This window comes from Patagioenas fasciata, chromosome 1, assembly GCF_037038585.1.
Source record: "Patagioenas fasciata isolate bPatFas1 chromosome 1, bPatFas1.hap1, whole genome shotgun sequence".
Lineage (NCBI taxonomy): Eukaryota > Metazoa > Chordata > Aves > Columbiformes > Columbidae > Patagioenas > Patagioenas fasciata.
In genome coordinates this window covers 177,261,276-177,281,549 of record NC_092520.1, presented here as the reverse complement: position 1 = coordinate 177,281,549, position 20,274 = coordinate 177,261,276, and the positions used below count along the sequence as shown (strand labels likewise).

The 20,274-nt window shown below is 43.2% G+C and overlaps 1 protein-coding gene across 1 annotated transcript in view; it reads right to left on the bottom strand.

Moving 5' to 3' along the window:
- Positions 1 to 2,735: 2,735 nt before the first annotated feature.
- Positions 2,736 to 20,274, bottom strand: part of MYH9 (myosin heavy chain 9) — a 66,473-nt gene continuing 48,934 nt past the window's right edge. Inside the window, exons 20-41 of the mRNA XM_065849341.2 lie at positions 19,801 to 19,909; positions 18,702 to 18,833; positions 17,860 to 18,066; positions 17,208 to 17,345; positions 16,584 to 16,707; positions 15,590 to 15,761; positions 14,790 to 15,002; positions 14,282 to 14,426; positions 13,531 to 13,737; positions 12,443 to 12,547; positions 11,057 to 11,209; positions 10,448 to 10,696; positions 9,775 to 9,987; positions 8,851 to 9,063; positions 8,336 to 8,497; positions 7,547 to 7,675; positions 7,116 to 7,204; positions 6,790 to 6,913; positions 5,450 to 5,658; positions 4,919 to 5,027; positions 4,429 to 4,601; positions 2,736 to 4,258 (exon numbers count right to left, since the gene is read on the bottom strand). Of these exons, the coding sequence (XP_065705413.1) occupies positions 4,141 to 4,258; positions 4,429 to 4,601; positions 4,919 to 5,027; positions 5,450 to 5,658; positions 6,790 to 6,913; positions 7,116 to 7,204; positions 7,547 to 7,675; positions 8,336 to 8,497; positions 8,851 to 9,063; positions 9,775 to 9,987; positions 10,448 to 10,696; positions 11,057 to 11,209; positions 12,443 to 12,547; positions 13,531 to 13,737; positions 14,282 to 14,426; positions 14,790 to 15,002; positions 15,590 to 15,761; positions 16,584 to 16,707; positions 17,208 to 17,345; positions 17,860 to 18,066; positions 18,702 to 18,833; positions 19,801 to 19,909 (3,493 nt within the window). The 3' untranslated portion in view covers positions 2,736 to 4,140. The remainder of the gene's footprint in view (positions 4,259 to 4,428; positions 4,602 to 4,918; positions 5,028 to 5,449; positions 5,659 to 6,789; positions 6,914 to 7,115; positions 7,205 to 7,546; positions 7,676 to 8,335; positions 8,498 to 8,850; positions 9,064 to 9,774; positions 9,988 to 10,447; positions 10,697 to 11,056; positions 11,210 to 12,442; positions 12,548 to 13,530; positions 13,738 to 14,281; positions 14,427 to 14,789; positions 15,003 to 15,589; positions 15,762 to 16,583; positions 16,708 to 17,207; positions 17,346 to 17,859; positions 18,067 to 18,701; positions 18,834 to 19,800; positions 19,910 to 20,274) is intronic.

Genomic DNA, 20,274 nt, shown 5'->3' with positions numbered 1-20,274 from the left:
GCACCGCAGGCAAGCCCTCCCCAGTTTCAGTGAGGGAGGCTGTCCCACTGCAGGGAGCTGATTTGAGAAGGGACTCCAGCACCTCTCCTCTCAGATCATCATCACGTGAGATGTTTCATGTTTTTCTTTTCCTTTTGCTGCCCTGCTGCTCGTTTTGCTGAGCCGTGTTGAACAGGAGAGTCACAAATTTAGGACTAGAGAGTTTTGGTGTCTTTTTTTCTCCTTTTCCTTCTGCTTTCGCTCTCACTGGTGCCATCAGAGAAAGGAAAGAAATAGTGATAACTGTTTGCTGTCTGGGCCTAGCATTTGCTATCTGTCCTGGAACTGGGAATATTGTCTCTGGCTGTGCTTGGAGACAAAGTTTAAAAGGGCATGCCCCTGGCAAAATTCAGATCTGGGCTCTTCAGGGAAGGACACGCAGCTGGGATCTTGCCAGCAGAGCTGGGACAAGGCATCTTCAGACCAGGCTGAGCAGCTCCCAGGACAGGGAACCTGGCCCCATACCCAGCCAGGATGGGGACACACACCAGCTCCAGAGCTCCCTCCCCACTCCGCACGCCCTGAGCCAGGCTGTGCATCCACACGGATGGATGCTCCTGACAGCACAGGCTGACAATTAATGCTTTAAATGCCCCTGGGGCTTGTTGCTCGCTGGTCTCTAGTTGGGCAGCAGCAGCCTGTGTTTTAGTTTCAGATCACTCAAGCCCTTGCTCTGAGCAATCAGTGTCTCCCTCCAGACTGGGAGGGCTGCAGTTTTCCACCATCGCTCCCTCCTTCCCATCCCAGCCCCAAAGCTGTTTAATCTGCACCCTGGGCTTCAACAAAGTGATTCTCCATTTACATTAAAGTGGTACTTGAGACATTTTGGGGAGGAAATGGAAGAGGACTAAAGCCTAAACCTGGCAGGTCACTGCTCCTGCAGCCGGGGGACCCAGCTGGAACTGGCTCTAATGGCCACTGTCTTCACTCTGCCCTGGGGGCAGCTGCAGCAGGAACAAGCCGAGCTCAGCTGCTCTCCAGAGTAGGACCAGATGCTGCAGGTTTGGTGATTCACCTCCATCTCCCTGAGGCTGTGACAAGGCTGATTGCTCTGCCCCTGGGCTCTGCTGTTCCAGCAGCCTGTGAGGGCCACGCTGTAACCTGCATTGCCACAATTTGTTATTTTGTTCTTTTAGCCACATTTATTATATTTAATGACCTGGTTTACAGATCCTTTGTGCCAGCACAACAGCCCAGTGCAGGGACAGGAATGTTTGAAATTAACTTTACTACCACCCCTTGCATCTTCTGAAACTATGTCCACCTGCCCCCTTTCATCCAGACCCTTCCAGTGCCTACTGGGATCAGCCCTGAGGTTGGATCATGTGGGCACCAAAGCTGTAGCACCGACTTTACGAACAAACTCTTTTGCAGGCCCTGCAGATCAGGTCCCAGGTCAATCTCTTTTCCTCTCTTGCTTATTACAGCATTTGTGACCACTCACCCACTCAGATCATTCCCAAAATCTCAGGAGAACCTGTGTGAGGCATTCAGTGGCTCTGAAGATCAGAACAACTAATTTGGAGCCACAAGAACTTGCTAGCTCCAGGTTACACTCTGCAAAGCAGAAAATGTTGTGCAAGACTAATTTCTGCCTTTTCATGGGGACACACAAGAAGGTGGAAAGTTGAAGGAAATTACTGTGCCAGTGGAAAAAAAAGACAGAAGCCTCTTTCCACCTTACACAGGACAGAGCAGCATCCAAGCGGCATGCCAGCTCACTCACAGCAATGCCAAGGGCACAAAAAGCAGCCTGAGCTTAACAGAGTCAGCACGCAGGTGTTAGGGCAGTTCTGCTCTGTACCACAGCAGTGCCTGGCCAGCTGGCCTTGGTTCAAGGTGGTCCTATGATGGGAAAGCAATTTCAATGTACCTTCACAAAGGTACCCTACACGTCTGAAAATCACTTTGGAAAAAGACCAAAGTATCTGAGCCTGCAAACTCCCAGACAAGAGTAACTCCATTCCTAATGATGCACATGCAAGACAGCACAGCAGCACCCACATTCCACCAACGCACCTCCATCCCCTTACTCATTAATCTCTATTCAGGCTTGTAAAAGCTGCGGCCTCTGTAACACAATGTCAAAAGTTGTTCATGCTCACGCTGACCCCTTCATGCAACTACACCCACACGTGCAGCAGCACCTGGTGAATCTTTATGCCTTCTCCTTCCAAGCATTAAGTTCCTTATTCAATTTCTAGGAAAAATGTTCCAAAAAGTAGATTCTCTGGGGACAAGCTGGAAGATGAATGAAAGGCAATTTTGCCAATCCATTGATGAAATAGATTTCTATACATATTGATCACCTCCTCTACTAACCTTACCTTCCAGTGACTCCAGAGATTGGAAATAAAAGCAAAGAAAGGAGTTTGTTTGCACAGTTGTAGTTACAGACTCAGAAATACCATCATCAGGCCAAGAACAGAACTAGCTCAGCTCGAATCCAGAGCCTCACGTTTTGAACAGGTGACTCTCTGAAAGCACAAAGTGCATCATCTTCCTCTGAAATCCCCAGTGTCGGCCACTGCCAGCTGCCCCAGTAATACCCAGTAACACCTGATTTCAGCTACAGAGAGTCCCTCAGCACTGCTGACAGGACAGGCCGATGCTCTGACACCACAGCCTTTGGAGGCAACACGGAGGTTCTTCACTGCACCTGGAGAAGAAGGGAATGGCAACACAGGCACACGGACTGCAGCACATGGATAATCTTTATTGGTAACATCAGTGGAGCACCGGTAAACCATTACTGACTGTAGTGGTGACACACAGCTGAGGCACATGCTAAGGCACTTTTATTATATAAAAAAAACTTTTAATTTTTTCTGTGACAGCAATTGGGACACGAGGCTCCTGCATTTAGAGCGCTTCAGGCATACAGTATGGCGCTTCATATTTAATTATTTTTTACTTCGCTCATAAGTAGGTCTAAATGCAGCATATACAATATGGTTAAGAATACAGGTAAATCCAGCAACCAGTGTACAGTGTAGAAAAGTAAAGACTATCTTTATATAACCATGGTCCCAATAGGAAGGCAGTGATAAGGACCTTTATTTTTTTCTTAATTACTTATTACGAGAGATACAAAGGCCTTACATATATCTGTGCAGATTAAAGGGTTTTTAATATACTCTTAGTCAATGGTGCACAATAACTAATCCCAACCCCTGGTTACAGGGCAGGTGCAAGAGGCTTGGACAAGTCCATAAAAGAGGGATCTCTCTCCCCTCATCCCTGCCCTCTGCCCACTACCCTATTAAATTCCCCTAGATTCTGTCTATTACCATTAAATATATTTGGTCCCCCAGAGAATCTCAGACAAGCACAAGGACACTGTTCTGCCACCCTGGCCTGTCATTAACTACTGGTCCACACTACCTTAGATGAAACCGCTCAGAGGCAGAGACACTAACAGGACATCATTGCACTTCAGAGATCTGTCCAGACAGTAAAAATGAAAGAAAAAGAAAAGAAAAAAAAAAAAGACAACTTTGGCAAGTCCTCCAGGTAACTGGTCCCGAGAGGAGTTTCCCTCCTTACCCCTCCCTGGAAACATGTGAAAGAAGAAAGGGCAAATTGCCATGGCCAAAGCACACCGTTTTTCCTGAAACTGCTCCCAAACCATGTGGGTGGGCAGATTAAAAGAGGCAGAAGTCTGAGGTCACTGAACATGATTGCCGAAAGCAAACAAAGGGGGAGGGGAAAGAATACAGGAAGGAGCTTCCCTGCAGCTAGAATCTGAAGACAAAAGGAGATTTACAGCAAAAATAATCTTTCCCTAACCCCGCTCCCTCCAAACTGTGTAAGGATTCACCAGCAGACATGGCACGGACAGTTCTGCAGGCCTTTGTAGTGGCCAAACTGCTGGTCAGATTTCAGAGCCCCGACTCTTTGGCATTAAATACAAAGAGGATTAGGAAACTGGAAAGAGGAGGAAACGAGGAACACAGATGCCCAACGGCTCCAGATACACAAAGCTGGGCTTGCTCTGCAGATCCCCAGCCAATTTGTGAGGAGAAGGTTTGCTGACAGTCCAATGGAAAAGGGGAGGGTGGATGGGTCACTCCATGTGTAACCTGGGTCAAATGGGAGGACTTATTCAGTAGCTTTGGCATCACCAGCATCTGCCTTGCCGTCCACTTCCTCATCAGAGCACTCTCCTGCGCCCTTCCTGACAATTCGACGTGTCACAACAAACGGCAGGTCCCCGCGCCTGGGAAAGGACAGACTGAATGTCAGCAACACAAGGTTTCACTGAACTCACCAGACGGGGCAGGTTCCAGAAAGAGGTAAAGAACCTGACCCCACTGTCTGCTGCAAGCAGGTAAAGCAAGACTCCGCTGGACCAGCTGCCAACGTATTGCACCAAGTGTTCCACCTTACCTGAGTTTGCTCTTCAGGGAGCTGACTTCTCTGTTCATGGCATCAGCTGTTTCAGTGGCATCCTCCAGCTCACGCTGGAGCTTCCTACGGGATGCATTGGCTCGTTGGGCCTCTTCTTCTGCTTCCTCAAGTTGGCGTTTCAGCTGCTTCAAGCGCATGTTTGCCTTGTCCGCCTGAGCATGTATATGGGGGGAAAGAAACAAACAAAACCAAGAGAGATAAATGTTTCCCCAGAGTTACAGCATAGTAGTTAGAGCAGCAAAAAGAAGTTTCCAAAGCTCCCTCTTCCTTTTCTGAAGGGAGCTGCCTAGGACTTGACAGCTCCAAGCTTTTCCTTAAAAGCATTACATTTTCATGAGTCATCTTGTCATTATCACAGTCAGGGAAAGAACAGAAATCCGTAGGAAGGTTAATGCTAGAAACCTCTTTCATGCAGATAATGAAGGGAAGTCCTCCCACCAGAAGACTCACCAATGTTGCAAATACGCACCTGATCTTTGAATTGCTCAGCATTGCGCCTCTCATCATCCACCTGCAGCAAGATATCCTTCAGCTTCTTCTCGGCACGGCGCACCTGCTTGCTGGCAGCCTGGCGCTCCCTACACAGAAATAACGATAGACAAGAACTTATCTCCTGTTGCCCCCAAAAAGATCACCTGACTTCTGCTATCTTCCTTGTTTCTAACTTGCCCAAGTCCTCCTAACTCAGAAAAGGAGGGGACAGGAAGCAATTCTTCCCAGAAATTACCAAAAGGCACCCATGTCACACAAATATGACCCTTCTTGAAGCTACAGAAGGGCAGCAAGTGTATCACAGTCAGAGTTTTAGGAGTGATTAAATCCAGAGGAAGCTAGAAATCTCTACAGTGAAAAACAAGATCTTGCCAAGATCTTACTTCCATCCTACCCAGCATATCTAGGAAGAAGCCCTCTCAGACAAATCTGAATTTGTTCAAAAGAGCTTAAAATCCCAGAGTGAGCAGAGGCTTCTAAAACAGACAGAGTTTCTACTAGGACATACTTTGTCTCCATGTCCAGCTGCTCTTCCAGCTGGGCTATCTTTGCTTCCAAGGCCGTGATGTTAGCCTTGTATTTGGACTTCACTGCACTCTCCATCTCCTGCAGTTTAAGCTTAAGCTCCTTGTTCTGGCGCTCCATCTGCTGGCGAGCGTTCTCATTCTTCTGTGCATTGCTACGCTCAGCATTCAGGTCAGCATTCATCTGATCAATCTGCAGAGAGAAGAAGTACTCAGCATATCGAGCGCTCCAGTCTGAAAGGCTGATTTATTTCTCAGACACATGCTGACACGCAAAGAAAATGGACCCTCAGGGTGAGCTGAATACCTGGAATAACTATGATGCTGTCTGTAGGCAGAGCACTTCTCAAAATATCTTAGTTTACCCAGATTTTTAAAGTAATTCCTTGAATAACCGGTTTATCAACCTCCGCTTAGGGCTAAATTTGCCAATCACGTACAATGCTCTCTGGAGTGAAGGCTGTGGTTTGGCACTTAACACAGTAATTATCAGTGTTAGTGAAGGCAAGTGGATCCAATACATGTGCTTTAGTAATTTATAATTTATTTGCTGTCTGTCTACTTCCACTACAAAGCAGCAGCTTAAAAATACTGACTTTCAAAGATGAAAGGGCAAGAACTCAGTCCACTTCCCAGCCAGGGTTCTGGCTGACAGTCAACTGAGCAGAGAACTATGTTCTCGTCCACCAGAGCGAACGAGCCATTTGGAAAACCATCAGCCTCACTCCTTGGCTTTGGAGTGCTAAGAAAACAACACGCTTGACTCTTGAAGTTGGGCAGATAAAACATGTTGGAGAATAAGCAGATTAAGATCATGGTTTCTATAGCAGCCTAACAAATTCCATATGGTTAGCCCATTTGAAGAAGCACAGAACTGGCAGAAAAGTCATTTTCCAAACACTTTGTGGCACTGTTCAGCATGCCAAGTTGGAGCAGCACACTGGGGATCATCTTTTTCATAATCACTTTAATACAGAAAAAAAAAAAGGAACTGGGAAGGACTTCTGTCTTTGTTTTGGTTTTGTTTCATTTGGTTTTTTGTTGTTTTGTGGTTTTGGGGTTTTTGTTTATTTGTTTGTTTTAAATAAACTTGCGAGATTGTTCCAGCTACTCAATGACTTAAATGATCAAAACCAATGAGTAAACATCAGCTCTGACTGCCACTCTATTTTCTGTGCTGTGATATTCAGGTGTTTCACCTTTCTCACATTTCTGTGGGCCTGTGCTGTACACAAAGCAGCAGCTGGCCCTACTCAGAGAGTGCAGTTTGACAGTTTACTCAGACTAGAGAACCCCTACCGGCACATGCAGCCTCAACAGGTACCTGAAGATTTGCCTTCTTGAGCCGGTCATTGATTATCTCTGTGTTGCCCTGTTCTTCTTCTAACTCCTCCTCCAGCTGAGCTATCCGGGCTTCCAGGCGCCTCTTTTCCTCCATGGCCAGTGCTCTGTAGGACATAGAATCATTAAAGCAGTGTTAGTGGGATCAGTGCCTTGAGGAAAATTCACCTCTTCCAATTTTACAAAATAAGTTCAGTCTTTCAAGAGCAGCGGGGATATAGTGCGTGCTGCAGTCTACATAAAAATAACAGCCTGCAAAGTATTTTCTCAAACCAGCTCCTCCACCCTTAAACAGAGAACATTACTCACCCTTTACCACTGTTGTTGGCAATCTCATCAGCCAGCTCATCCCTTTCTTGCTGGGCCTGGCGCTTGGCACGCTCAGCAGCTGCAAGTTCCTGGAATGAAAACGAGACTGTCAGTGACCCAATGGGAAGCTACCAATTAATGCAGCATAGGAAAAAGTAGTTACTGGTAACAGGTGGTATGGTCTCCAGCTAGATCCAGACTTAATTATAAGACACAGTCTGTTCCCCACCCACCCTACAGCTTCCTTTGTTTTGCACACTCCTATCACAGCTGTCAAGGAAGGGCCAAATTCTGCCTTTTGAAGTGGACTTCATATTTGAGCAGAGCAAAAAAGTACAAAGGAAATGGTCACTCAAGCACTTAGGCTGCTACATTTAATTCTTGGCCCAAGAAAATGAACAAAGCCTTGACTTGCACGCATATTCCATTACCTCCTGCAACTGGATCATCTCTGCCTCCATGCTCTTCAACTTCTTCTCATTTTCTTTGGCCTGTGCCAAGATTTCTTCTCTGGAAGTACGTGTGTCCTCCAGTTCCCGCATGTAATCCTTCATTTGTGCCTGAAAAGGGAGAACAAAAAAGGATGAATTTCAGAACATTCACATTAACAAATCGGATTTGTTTGTCTTACAGGAAGCACAGAAAGAAAACGGAAAGAGGGATTCATTAATCTTCAGTTACCAAAAAGGTTGCTGTAAAAACAAAAGAAACCATCCTTTCCCCATTTTACAGGTAAAGAGAAGTAGTAATGGAAGCAAACAGGACCACTTCAATTGCAGGAAAAAAAATTGTCAGATACGGGGAGCTGGGAAGAGAGGGTATGAGAAGCTTTCTAGTGAAGGGATGGAATGGACAGTCTAGGGAGGATTTTGGAGTTTTTCCTAAGAACAGAGCAGACAAATGCCTGTCTTAGGGCAGAAGGAGGCCTAAATTATATTTAAGTCCTTCTAGCTTTGCAGTTCCATAATCCTTTCCAAAAACACTGACATGAAGCAAGTGCTACAGTAGACATTTCCTACAGCTTGTCTCCCAGGGAGTTAAACAGGCAGATGGGGGTTAGAAGAATATTTGCAATGACAATAAATCTTTCGCGGTAAATTACTACAAGGTTCTGCTGCTCCTGTGACACTGATGCATAGTTCTCATAAGGCGAAATCTTGTATCCTATTTCCCTGGGTAAATGCTCTACACTGACAGCTAAAACAGCTGAAGCTTCTCACCTGCAGTTTGCGGAGCTGCTTGATGGCTTCTTCACGACCCTTGTTAGCACTGTCTATATGGCTTTCCAAATCCTTCAGGTCCATCTCTAGCTTCTTCCTGGCAGCCACAGCAATGGAGCGCTGTTTTCGTTCGTCTTCCAATTCCACCTCCATCTCCCGCACCTGTATGGAGAAATACCAGCATCAGCACTTCAGCTCCTTGACTCCCCAACAGCGACTTTTCGCATCCCTGTTTCAAACTATACATAAGTGCAAGCATGTGACTTGTTTCCATGCTTTCTGGCAGGGAGATGAGGCTGACATTCCTTACTAATAAAGCCACATGGGTTCCTTTATTAGACAAAGGCTGTTTGAACAATCATGCACACAAGGGGGAAAGTCTCTCACAGCTTTGCAGCACAGCCTGGAGAGTTACCATTAACAAGAATCTGCATTGGCAGTGTCTGTCTAACCATCTTTGGACACAAGTACCTTTGTGTACAGAATACTTTCAGGATTTACAGAGCAATTCTTACTTGTCTAATCAGCTGTTTCTTCTTCTCTTCATTCTGTTCATCACGTCCCTGGAGGTCTCGGTCAAACTGTGCCTTCATGGCCTGTTGGTTCACTTCTAGCCGCAGTTTGGCATCCTCTGTGGCCTGCAGTTCATCCTCCAGCTCTTCCAGCTGTGTCTTCATCTCTTCCACCTGCTGCTCCAGGGCTCGCTTAGCCTTCTCCAGCTCATGGACCTACAGCACAGTACCCACATGTGAGGTTTCCTCAAAGACTACAGACAATTTCACTTATGTGAGTGGCTTGTTCTTAGACTTTTTTTCACTTAGGATGAGATACAAGAACACTGCATCTGTCCTTTGTATTAGGGCAGAGATACCTCTCAAAGCCAGCTACTCGCATACCTGCAAGCTGCCAGCGTGAATCATGATTACTGACTATTTCTGATCATGTATGTGTGGTGGTAGGGAGAAAAGAGAAAAGCATTCGTTAGCCCAGTCCTGACCTACTGCAGTCTTATGAGACCTGGACATCTCTCATTCTGACAGAATTCAAGAAAATACTATTTAGCCTCTGAATTTTTAATTTTGTTTCTTGATTATCATAACATTTTTTTTGTCTTGAAATATTAGGGTTACTGTCTTCCATTTCGTGGCTAATCCCTGTATTCTACATACCAGGCTCATATCATACATTCATCTCTGCCACAACGATACCAGTTAATTTTCAGTTTGCTATTACCTCATTTGGGTTATTTCCACGGTCTTCCAACCCATCTTTCCTACTTACTAATTTAATACAAACATAAAATTCACAAACTCACAATGTGTCCTGTATTCTCTACTACATTCCTCTGTGTTAACAATAACATAAGCTTTTCACAGTATTAAACAGACTGTATCACCTGTGTGACATTTCCTGCCCAAATACTTGAACTTCATACTTACACTTTTCCCAACATCATCCTTTGAACTCATCAGGTCTTCCATTTCTGCACGGAACTGCTTATTGATTCGTTCCAGCTCAGCTTTCTGCTCTATGGCTTCTTCCAGGGCTCTGGCCAGGGAGAGGGCCTTAGTCTCCTTCTCACGGGCTTCTGCCTCAGCACGGTCCCTTTCTTCTGCATACTTGGCAGAGATGTTCTTCTCCTCTGCCAATAGCTGCAAGAGCACAGCATCAGTACTCTGAGAAATTACTGTCCATTTTCTTACAAGGTAAACATGCAACTTTTCATTAGTGCCTTCTCAATAGTGTTCTGCCATGGATAGGAACCAAGAAAATGCATCTTCAAAGAATGAAGCATGCCATTCCACTTTTAATAACTGGGCTGATCTCAAATGATTCCCTAGGTCTCCAACCGTCCCTCAAAGACGATCTGCAAAAAATGCTTTGAATTTGATCTTGATATAAAAGTTATCCTTCGAGAGAAGAGGCATCACTAAACTTCGTATGCATGGAACAGAATTAATTTACTTCTATGAAAACTTATTTCTCCACTCTATATGCTATGCTTTAGGTCAGAAATAAATATGCATTCTCCAAGTAGCATTGCCTAGGCATTCTTAGAGCAGACCTGTAAATAAGATGCACCTATTGAATGCCCAATGATTGAAGTCCTACCTGATCAAACTTCTTCTGCTTCTTCTCTAGGTTGGAAACAATCTGCCGCTGATGATCCAGGTCCACAGCGAGGTCATCTAGCTCTTGCTGCAGGCGGGTCTTTGTTTTTTCCAGCTTGTCATACGCAGCTGTTTTCTCTTCATAACGTTGGCTCAAGACCTCCAAGTCCTTCTGCAGCTTCTTCCTGGCTTCCTCTGCTACCTCAAGGCAGCCCAGACCATCATCCATTTTCTTCTTTGCATCTAATGCCTGAAGGACACAAAAGATCGCACATGAAGCCATGCCACAGATAACGTCATGTGTAGTTTACTGGCACCAGAAGTTGAGAAAATAAGTCTGCTCAGTTCTGAAGGCACTACTGCCCCCTCAAATGATACTATATGATGGAATTCGCAAAGGAATTCCTGGACAGAAATCTACAAGCAATTTGTATGATTATCTGAGACCTCTTATTTTCCTCTCTCACCTAAATTAGCAGGACCACCCTCTCACAGAAAAGGTTCTGTTACTAGAAGTCAGTTTTGCATTTAGATTTTACTTCCTTCAAGACAGACCTGCACTTAGGCTTCCTCTCAAAAGGCACTGGTTTATGCGACGCAGCATCTGTACCTGTTGCTGAAGAACAGAGATCTGTTTCTCCAGGTTTCTCTTTGTCTCCTCCTCTTCTTCCAGTTGCTCTTTGAAACTGTTCTTCTCATCCTCCATTTGCTTCAGCTTAGTGCTGAGGCTCAGTTTTAGGCGAGTCTCCTCCTGCAGCAGCTCCTAAAAAGCAAACACCCCAGTGGAATTCAGCACTGCTCCTTGGCTTTAAAGGCTCACAATCCTCACCCACTCTCTCCAGAATGAGTACTTTTGAAGTTCAGTGGAAGTATGCAACTTATTTCACAGATAAGACAACCTAAGACAGAATTTAAATAATTGTCTACCAGCGAGTCAGTATAGAAACAAAATATTCAGAAGGGTCCTATTCTTTCATATGCTCTAATGATTGAAGTATCTTACTTTACCACAGAGGCCATCCCCAGTCTTTTCTGGAGTCCCCCAAGTAGCACACAAAGCATTAAAACCTTTCACAACAATAATATGCCTATACTCTGCTACATGACTTTCTCATATTCAAGTATCAAAGCAGTAGACAACAGGCTAAAGTGATCCAGCATGGTTAAAACCAACACTGGTCTTAGCAGAATTTTAAGACACTAGTGATTTACCAACTTAGGGCACCAACCACCTTTATTGACTTATGCTGCCAGTGCTTGAGCACAAGTATCTGTAGAGACTAATAAAACCAGTCTTCAAACTAGTGCATCACTTTTTGTTTTGTGCACTATCTTTGAGTCTGTTTTTTAAAAAGTGTAATAAGTAGACAGAACATCAATGACTGTTCAAGGTTACTTAGCACATGAGGTTTGGTGTGCCATTCCTTTCCCTTCCAACCTTCTGCTTGGTACTGCATGCTTTACAAAGAGTGTCACATTCTATTAACTGTAAATGGTTGTTTCATCCCAAAGTATAAGACTAACCATGACTTTTTCCTGAAAAAATACCAAATTTTTTGAATCTATCACTTCCAACATCTACTGGGAAATAAAATTTTCTGTTTAACTTTACAAATTTACTGGAAATCACACACACACAAAAACCCCTGCCAAACACTAACTATGAAGATCTCAAATAAGAACCTAGCATTCTAGTGCAGTTCTAGCCTTAAAAAGCTCTCAAGCAGAAAGATGATAGAGGACTTTTAAATCTAAGACAGGGAAAGTTATATATGTTCCACATATGGATAAGTGGAAGGAAGATGAACAGTTTGCTTCTGTAGAAATGCTCTCCATACCATGCAATATAGCCCCTTAGCAAAAAAAGCCAGGCCCAGTCCTTTGAAGTGTTGTATATACAGTATTTAATGGTGTCTGGAGGGATTTCTGACTTCAAGAATTTGTAACGGACACTGGTTGTACCACACACAGATGCCTTAGCTTCCAAAGCTCTCACCTGTGTATCCTGAAGCTGTGATTCCAGAGCAGAGAAGTCCTTTGCCAATTTGATTGATTTGCTGTCAGACTGGTTCAAAAGACTTGTGACATTGTCCAACTCAACCTGAAAGAGATATCAGAGTATCGGTTATTAAATGCATCAGTAGAAACAAAGCCAGGAACAGGTGAGCAGCTACAAGACCCAAAAATGAAAACTGAGGCACCTCTCAACAGTAAGGCATGTGTGTAATTTCTCAGAGGAATTAATGCATCATTTTCAAAGTTCCAGAGCTGACACATGAGAAAGTGAAAACAGATTTTTACTTGGGATCAACTCTGTTGCAACAGCCTTCTGGTTTTGGTTGTTCTTGGTTTTTTAAGGCCTATATGAGATTTTGGACAATGTAGCAAGAGTTTTAAAAGCTTCTATTAAACTAACTCTCCTCTATTTTATACCATTTGCTTCAGGACTGTAACTAGAGTCTCAGAATTAGATTTTCACAGTCCAAAAGAGAGTGCACGCACTGGCAATGCTCAAGTTTTAATGACAATCCTCCATAAAGAAGGCAGAAGACAATGCTTGGTGTGAATCAAAGGGATTTGTTGTTCCCTTGAAGAAAGGAGAAGGAAACCCTAAATTTCAACATCGCTCTTGAGCCACCCCCTCATTACCATCAACCACATTAAAAGCTTCAAGACACTGTCTTCCAAATTAGTTACACAATCGTAAGTGTTCATGCCACTGTAGGTTGACAGGCAGTTCAATGTTTACAGAACTGTACTGTACAAACAGCTACATGCTGAAGGGAAGTGAGTGGACATGCTGATATTTTAAGGCTTGCAAAACTCAAAAGGCAACGGGCGACTTCACCTTCTCAGGTCTGCTGCTCATGATGAGGAACTTCAACCCAAATGTCCTGTCCTAGCAATGAGTTGAAGAGTTTGCATAGTCCTTGGGAAGTAACAGATGGATTTGCTTTTTGTAGGAACTTTATCCTCTGGAGGAACAAGAATTTTGAACTAGATATGTGGGGAGGTACCACCCTACAACCTTTTCTTTCTATCCCTGGGCTGAATTAGAAGCTATAGGAACACCGTGCCACTCACCTGCAATTTGTTAACCCTCTCAGCCAGTTCAGTCTTGACTCTTTCTCCTTCTGTAAATTTCACCTGCAACTCTTGGAGCTGAGCATCTACTTTTTTCCGCTTGTGCTCAGCATCGCCTTTGCCCTGCAGAAGAACCTTCACCTCATTGGACAGTTCAGCCCTCTCACTTTCCAGAGCTTGTTTTGCCTTTTCAAGATTTGCTTTCACCTAAAGAGGAGACAAAAAAAAAAAAAAAAGGCAAAACCCTTTTAGATATGGCAGGATCCTTTCACTGAATACATCTTTTTTTACCTAACAAGCAAGCTAATGTTGCATGTTTAGCAGCTAAGTTGTAAATGGCTTACTCAGGGAAAAAAAAAATTGAACAGCCTGCCACTGATAAGCAGGAGACAAATAATAAGAGAAGACAACAATACAGCAGATAAGTCTTGCACCATCAGATTTCCAAATTAAATGTTGTACAAGTCAACACGTGCTAGCAGTGAAAAGAATGTCTTGGCTATGCAGTATAACATGCCCGATGAGAAAAAAAAAAAGAATGAATGAAAATATTTAAAACAACTTCATGTATGCTTCATAGGGAAAAATTATCATAGAAGCATAGATCTATCAAGAGAAGAAGAGCACATGTATTGGAAGCCTACTATCATGAACACTTCATGTTCTTCTGCAGCTTTGAGACATGGTCACAAAGCAGCTATCATTTCAGGTAGGCTGACTGCTTTGGCCCTGTGTTTCCTGTTCCACATACCCGTTTGGTTTGTTCTAACTGCTCTGCCAGTTCTTCAATAGCCTGTGAATGTTTCTGCCTCATCTCTTGGATTTGAGCCTCATGAGTCTTTGCCTCATCTTCAAGTGCCTTCTTCAAAACCGTTACTTCTTGTTCTCTCTTTGACCTGCAAAAATCAGAAATTCCATTTAGATGCCAGGGAGAGAATTAAACAGACATGTATATCCACCAGTAGCATCTCTAATGCAGAAAAATGTCAAGGTCTGTTTAGCCCTACAAGCTATAAAGATACATTTCAAAGTTAGAACTTAGCATTCCATCCTTCTTAAGTGCAAGCTTGGCAGCATTACTTTCAGCTTAAGTAGTGATAGCCTGGAAGTATGAATGTTGCAGGGGTCTCACTAACACTAACCAGCCTACCCTGATAAAAGCAAAGACTTGCTTTGGCAAGAGACTAGATGCAGTAGCATTTATTTTAAAAGTCAAAAGCAACACCAAATAAGACAACACAGCTACATGTTGAAGTTACCTGAGCTCTTGCTGAGCAGCTGTAGAATCTAGCGTGTCTTCTAGCTCTGTTTTCAATGCTTCCAGCTCTTCTCCCAGGTCCCGCTTCTGTTTTTCGGCTTTATTCCTGAATGCTCTCTCTGACTCTAGGTCTTCCTGTAGCTCAGTGATCTGGGATTCAAGTTCCCTGATCTTTTTCAGGGCCATGTTCTTCTGAGCTGCCTCTTCTTCCACCCTGTGTTCAACATAAGGTTCTGGTCAGAGCCAGATTTGAACCATATGTAAATGAAAACCACCTGTCCTCCCAAGAATAACCAAGAAAAAAGCTGGTATTGGTCAGCTCTACAATATTACATTCAAACTTTAAACCATGTATCATCTACAAATTCTAAGTTCTATCTCCCCATATTGAGAGAGCACAATTACTTACCTTAAAGAAGGGGACAGAGAGAGACTGACAACAGAAGAAAGCAGAAGAGAAAGCACCATTTTACATTGGAAATCAGACACTTTACTGAGTAGAGGAATATAGCAAGTACCAAAGAGACACTGTGTTGCCACCATTTTTTAACCTGCTCTGAAATCTTACTGCTCCAGTGACACATGTGCAGTGCACATCACATTCATAGTCCAGCTCTGTACAGAGAACACAGCAGTGAGCAGCACCCAAAGAACTCTGATGCTGAGGATGTGGATCTTAACAGTCCACATACACAGAAATACAGCAGCCACAGATGCTGTTTAGTCCCCATTCCAAAGTGACACAAGGCAAGAAATACTTCCCAGACAGGCAGTCCCTGAACCCACAGGTCAGGTTCTCACCTAGCTAAGGCTGCCTGAAGCTCCTCTTCCTTCTTGGCCAGCTGCATTTTGAGTTCTGCAATTTGAGCCTGCAGCTCAGCAATCTGGTCATGCAGATCACTGGAGTCTCCTTCAAGCTTTCGACGAGTCTTTTCCAATTCTTGCCTCTGTTTTTCTTCACGTCGGAGACGCTCTGATGGAGATGGGGACACGTTAAGTTATGCAGATGACACGTACTCAAAGAACATTGTACGAGCAGAAAAAATAAAGCTATTTCAGCAATAGCTTCTTTCCTAATAATACAGTTGTCCAAACTATAGCTGGAATGCATTATTCTGTCAGGACCTATTCATGCATCTACCCCCATAGCTCGCATTCAAAGCATATCTGGGCAATTTCCCTTTCCCTCATCTTACAGCCAAACCCCCTTCCACCCTTTCACTGTAATAAACAATGCCAGTCTCTCCCAACACCCCCACCACCCAAGCATAAGCACTCATTACGTGACGCTGAACACAAAGTCTGCTCTCCCTTTACTGAAACTAAACAGGCTCACTCCTGCCGTGTCAGCCTGGGCAGTCTCCAGATGAAGTGCCTCTAGTTTGAACTCTGAAGAACTTGTGCACAGAAACTACACTAACCCTGACAGAGTGATGCTGCTGGAAGTAGAAAAGTGGAGACACTTCCACAGCTGGAGAAGAAAGAGAACCAGCCTCTCTTCTCCATTGGTCTGCTGCTGTGGAGAGGATTTTTATTTAGATCAAGGGCTCAGCTGATGAGGCACATAACCGTCAGCCAGCCACTGAACAGCTCTAGCAAACCAATCAATAGCATACACACTATAGACTAATTTTTAACCCCTCAGAAACTGGAGAGGACTACAACTCTAGAAATGAAACTGAAGTTCAACACATTTTAACAAGAAACCACCTAAACAGGCAAGTCCTTTGCAGGATCTGTCTTTAAAAACAAACGCAAACCAATCAAAAAATCAAACAACAAAACCCAAAACTACCTTCAAGGTCTGTGATCATGGCCTCATGCTTATTCTTGAGTTTGGCTAAACTCTTAGATTTCTCTTCTTCCTCTGTCAGGTTTGTTGTAAATTCAGACATCCTGTCTTCCAACAGTTTTTTTTCCTGCAGAATTGAAAAGGCAGTGTCAAAGCAGCTGCTGGAATTACAGGAGATTTTTCCAGAGCTGACTGTGCTTAGAGATGTCAATATCATGAGCGCCTACTCCTGCTACAAGGAAACTTGGAAAGAAAGGAATCCTTTCGGGATTACAGATAATATTCAAATAAATTATTATTTAAAGATCTGTATTTGATAGCCCTTTCAAAGCTGAAAGGGAAGTCTTTTTATTAAATACCTTGATACCATTTGGCATAACAATGTATCGGAAAACACTTGCTCATAAATCGTTATTTAGCCAAGACTGTTTAAATATCATACAATATTGATTGCAAAGAATACAGGCAGGCAGCTAATTTCAAAAATTCAGGTCAGAGTTGCCAACGACAAGATTGAATTAATCCATAAATTTTCTCGTAATATGGGAAAGGTCAGTGTTCAGTGGGTGGTTCCAGGAGAAATACCTGTGCGTCTTTAGCCTGCATAATAAACTGCAGGAGTCTTACCTTAGCCAGTTTGAGATTCTGATCTTCCAGAACCATCACATCTTCTTCCAGTTTCTTCAGTTTGGCCTCTGTGGTCACTTTTTCTAGCTGCAACTTCTGCCGTGCACTTTCCTCTTCTTCAAGCTGCTCCTCTAGTTCCTTCACAACATCCACAGAAAAGCAAGGCATTTGTCAGTGCTGCTCACTAACCAGTGTAACAGCACAGTAGCAATACTGGAACTCAAAAGGTTTCTTTATCCTTTCTTCAAGGTATTATTCATACTTTCCATAAGTGACATCTCTGTCATGACTTAATGCAACATACTGCATTCTAATGAACAAGTTTTCTAGCAGAATAAACAATGCTATTTTGCAAAGAAGGATGCTACCATTCCTAACACATCTGGATTAAGCAAAGACTTGTCTAATTATTTGACAAGTGGTCTTTACCTTCAAGAATGGAATAGTTCATTCCAGGTGACTGACTGAATGCCTCAGGCTCAGCAACAGAATCACTGTGTTCTATTGCTGTTTCCACAGACAGATTTTTCTATGCCTTTTTTTTTTTTTTAACCTCCCTCTCTCCTATTTCCCTCCAAGCTGAGACAAAGGAGTCATTCTGAACCTTAATATCCTCCTTACTAAACATGAGACAGCATTCCTAAGACATTACCTGGATGTTCTGCTGCATTTTCTTTTTTTCGGCCTGCAAATGTTGACACCGTTCTTCCTCTTCCTCGACTCTTGCTTCCAGGTCATGACATATTTCCTCCAGTTCTTGTTTTTTGGCTGTCAGGCGGGCTCTTATCTCCTCAGCTTCAGCACAGAGTTCAGTTTCTGCTTGCAACTGTTCCTGCAGCTGCATCTTCTCTGCCATTAACTACATTGAACACAAAGCCAGAAATAAGACAACCTCCAATTTACCAAAGCACTTCACAATTTGTGTTATGTGCTCCTGTGTTCCACAGTTAAAATCCTAATCACTGCAGTAGTCTCCTGCTGCTCATCAAAAGCTAAATATCAAAACATAGTTTTTAAGTGTTTCTTTTTCACAAACTATGCAGTGTAACCACGTATTACATTAGCCTTAACAAACTTCTCAAGACCATATCCATTTGAAATAAGGAGATGGTCTAGTTTTCCCCTGCAAAAGTAACACAAATAATTATCAGCCCTACAGAAAAATAATCCTGCTGCCACCTTCTGTGTTCCAAACAAAAAGCATTCCATTAATTAATGACAAGGTTGAATTCAACCAGCTTCCTATAAAACTCAGACAAAGGAGACTTTCTTCTACAGAAGGACATTAGGTGGTCATTATAAAAAATGACGTGCTAGAGGAACTGAGCTGGGAAGAAGGGCAAAGGAAATCGAACAAGATGGCAGCCAAGTCACATATTTCAACAAGCTGGAATCCTGCATCTTGTCTATCAGACCAATAAAGCAAAGGAGAAGCTCTCAAGCAGTTGGCCAGGTAGAGAGAATGACTTTTACACATGAGATTTGCAAACTCACCTGGGCCTGGAAAGTCTCCAGCTCACTCAGCCTATTTTCTGCAGCTAGCTGCTTCTCCCTGACCTTTACTAGTTCTTCTTCCTTGGCCATCATCTCCTCTTCTTGTCTGCTTACTTGCAGGAGGGGCTTCACCTGAAAGGGAAACCAAGGGAATGAGATGTATAAGGAGCAAGGAAAACATGAAGAAATGCTCTTGTACTTGATAAGCACCAAATAAAACAACATTCTAGATGTCATGTTTGAAGGTCTCGCCAATTACTTTGTTGTGAACACTGGCAGGATCATAGAGGACTAGATGTCATCTACTCTGCCAACAACACGCTTTCTGCCTGCCCAACTTTTCTCTAGGATGGGTTTCATCAGGAAAGGGTTGCATAAATTCCAGACCCTTAAGGGCTAACTAGTAATAGCAGGAGAATAAAAAATTTGTCATACAGTGGGAAAATTCCCAGGTAGTCAATGTAAACAAAAAGCAAACACCACCGATCTCTGGGTTCAAAAACCCTTAGAAGTCATTTCACAGGAAAGAGAAGAAGAGTTTAAACTCTGCTTTTAACTCTCATTTAGCTGCAAAGTCTCACAGCTAAAAAGCAAGTAATTGCATACATTTAGAAAAAAAGACCATTTTTTCAAATGTTCATTGTCTTTACACAAAGGTTAAAAAAAAAATAAATCTACAAGTCTAACAGCGAGATCAGACCTCAATGCTTTTTCTTTGCTCTTACAACCCTGGAGGAAAAGAAGGCAAGCCACCCCTCTAATTAAGATTTTTGTCCAGCTAAATTGGCTAGCCACATAGTAAGCAACTCTTCGAAGTACCATACCACCAAACCAGGCAATCCTCTTTCTCTTCTTAGGCAGAAAGCATTAAGAGATGATTTCTGCTTTTCCACGACATTATTTGGATATAGCCTTGCACTTGGTTTATGCAGTCATACTGCATAGCTATAAAATATTCTATTAGATGCTCTGCCTATATGTATAAAGGTATAGTTGCAAGCCAGTCCAACTGTAGAGCAAGTGGTTTTTGTGCTTTGGTTCAACCTAAGGGGCTGAATTTGAAACCAAAGTGTCAAAATTGCAAAGGGAAAAACATTACCTTGGTGAACAGCCTCCACCATTGCCAGTTCCGCAGTTTCAAATAGGCGGCACAGTTCCGCTGAAGCACTTTCATGGCTGTCAGTTGCTGCTGGCGCTTGGCAAAGGCCCTGCAAGAGAAGCAGAGATCAGACAAAGGAACCCACAGCAGCACACAATTCTCTCCATCAAACCCCTTCATAGATACCTCTACATTTTTACTTTAGAAGGTTTCCTCCTAAAAAATAACAGCAACATTTCCAGTTTCCTTTTCAAGTTTTTTTCTGCTCAGGCAAGAGCAGTTATCCTGTCCTTTATTCAATTTCATATTTAATGAAGTTTTTCCCTAATGTCTTCTAATCTGAAAAGCCTCGCTATTTTCACTTCAAAAAAAGGGAGACTGGAAACAGAGGTGTGCTTTCTTGCCAACCTGACAGATACTACTTTTGTTTTTAGAACTGTACCATTTGCAGCCCTACCTAATAGCTTAAGAGAA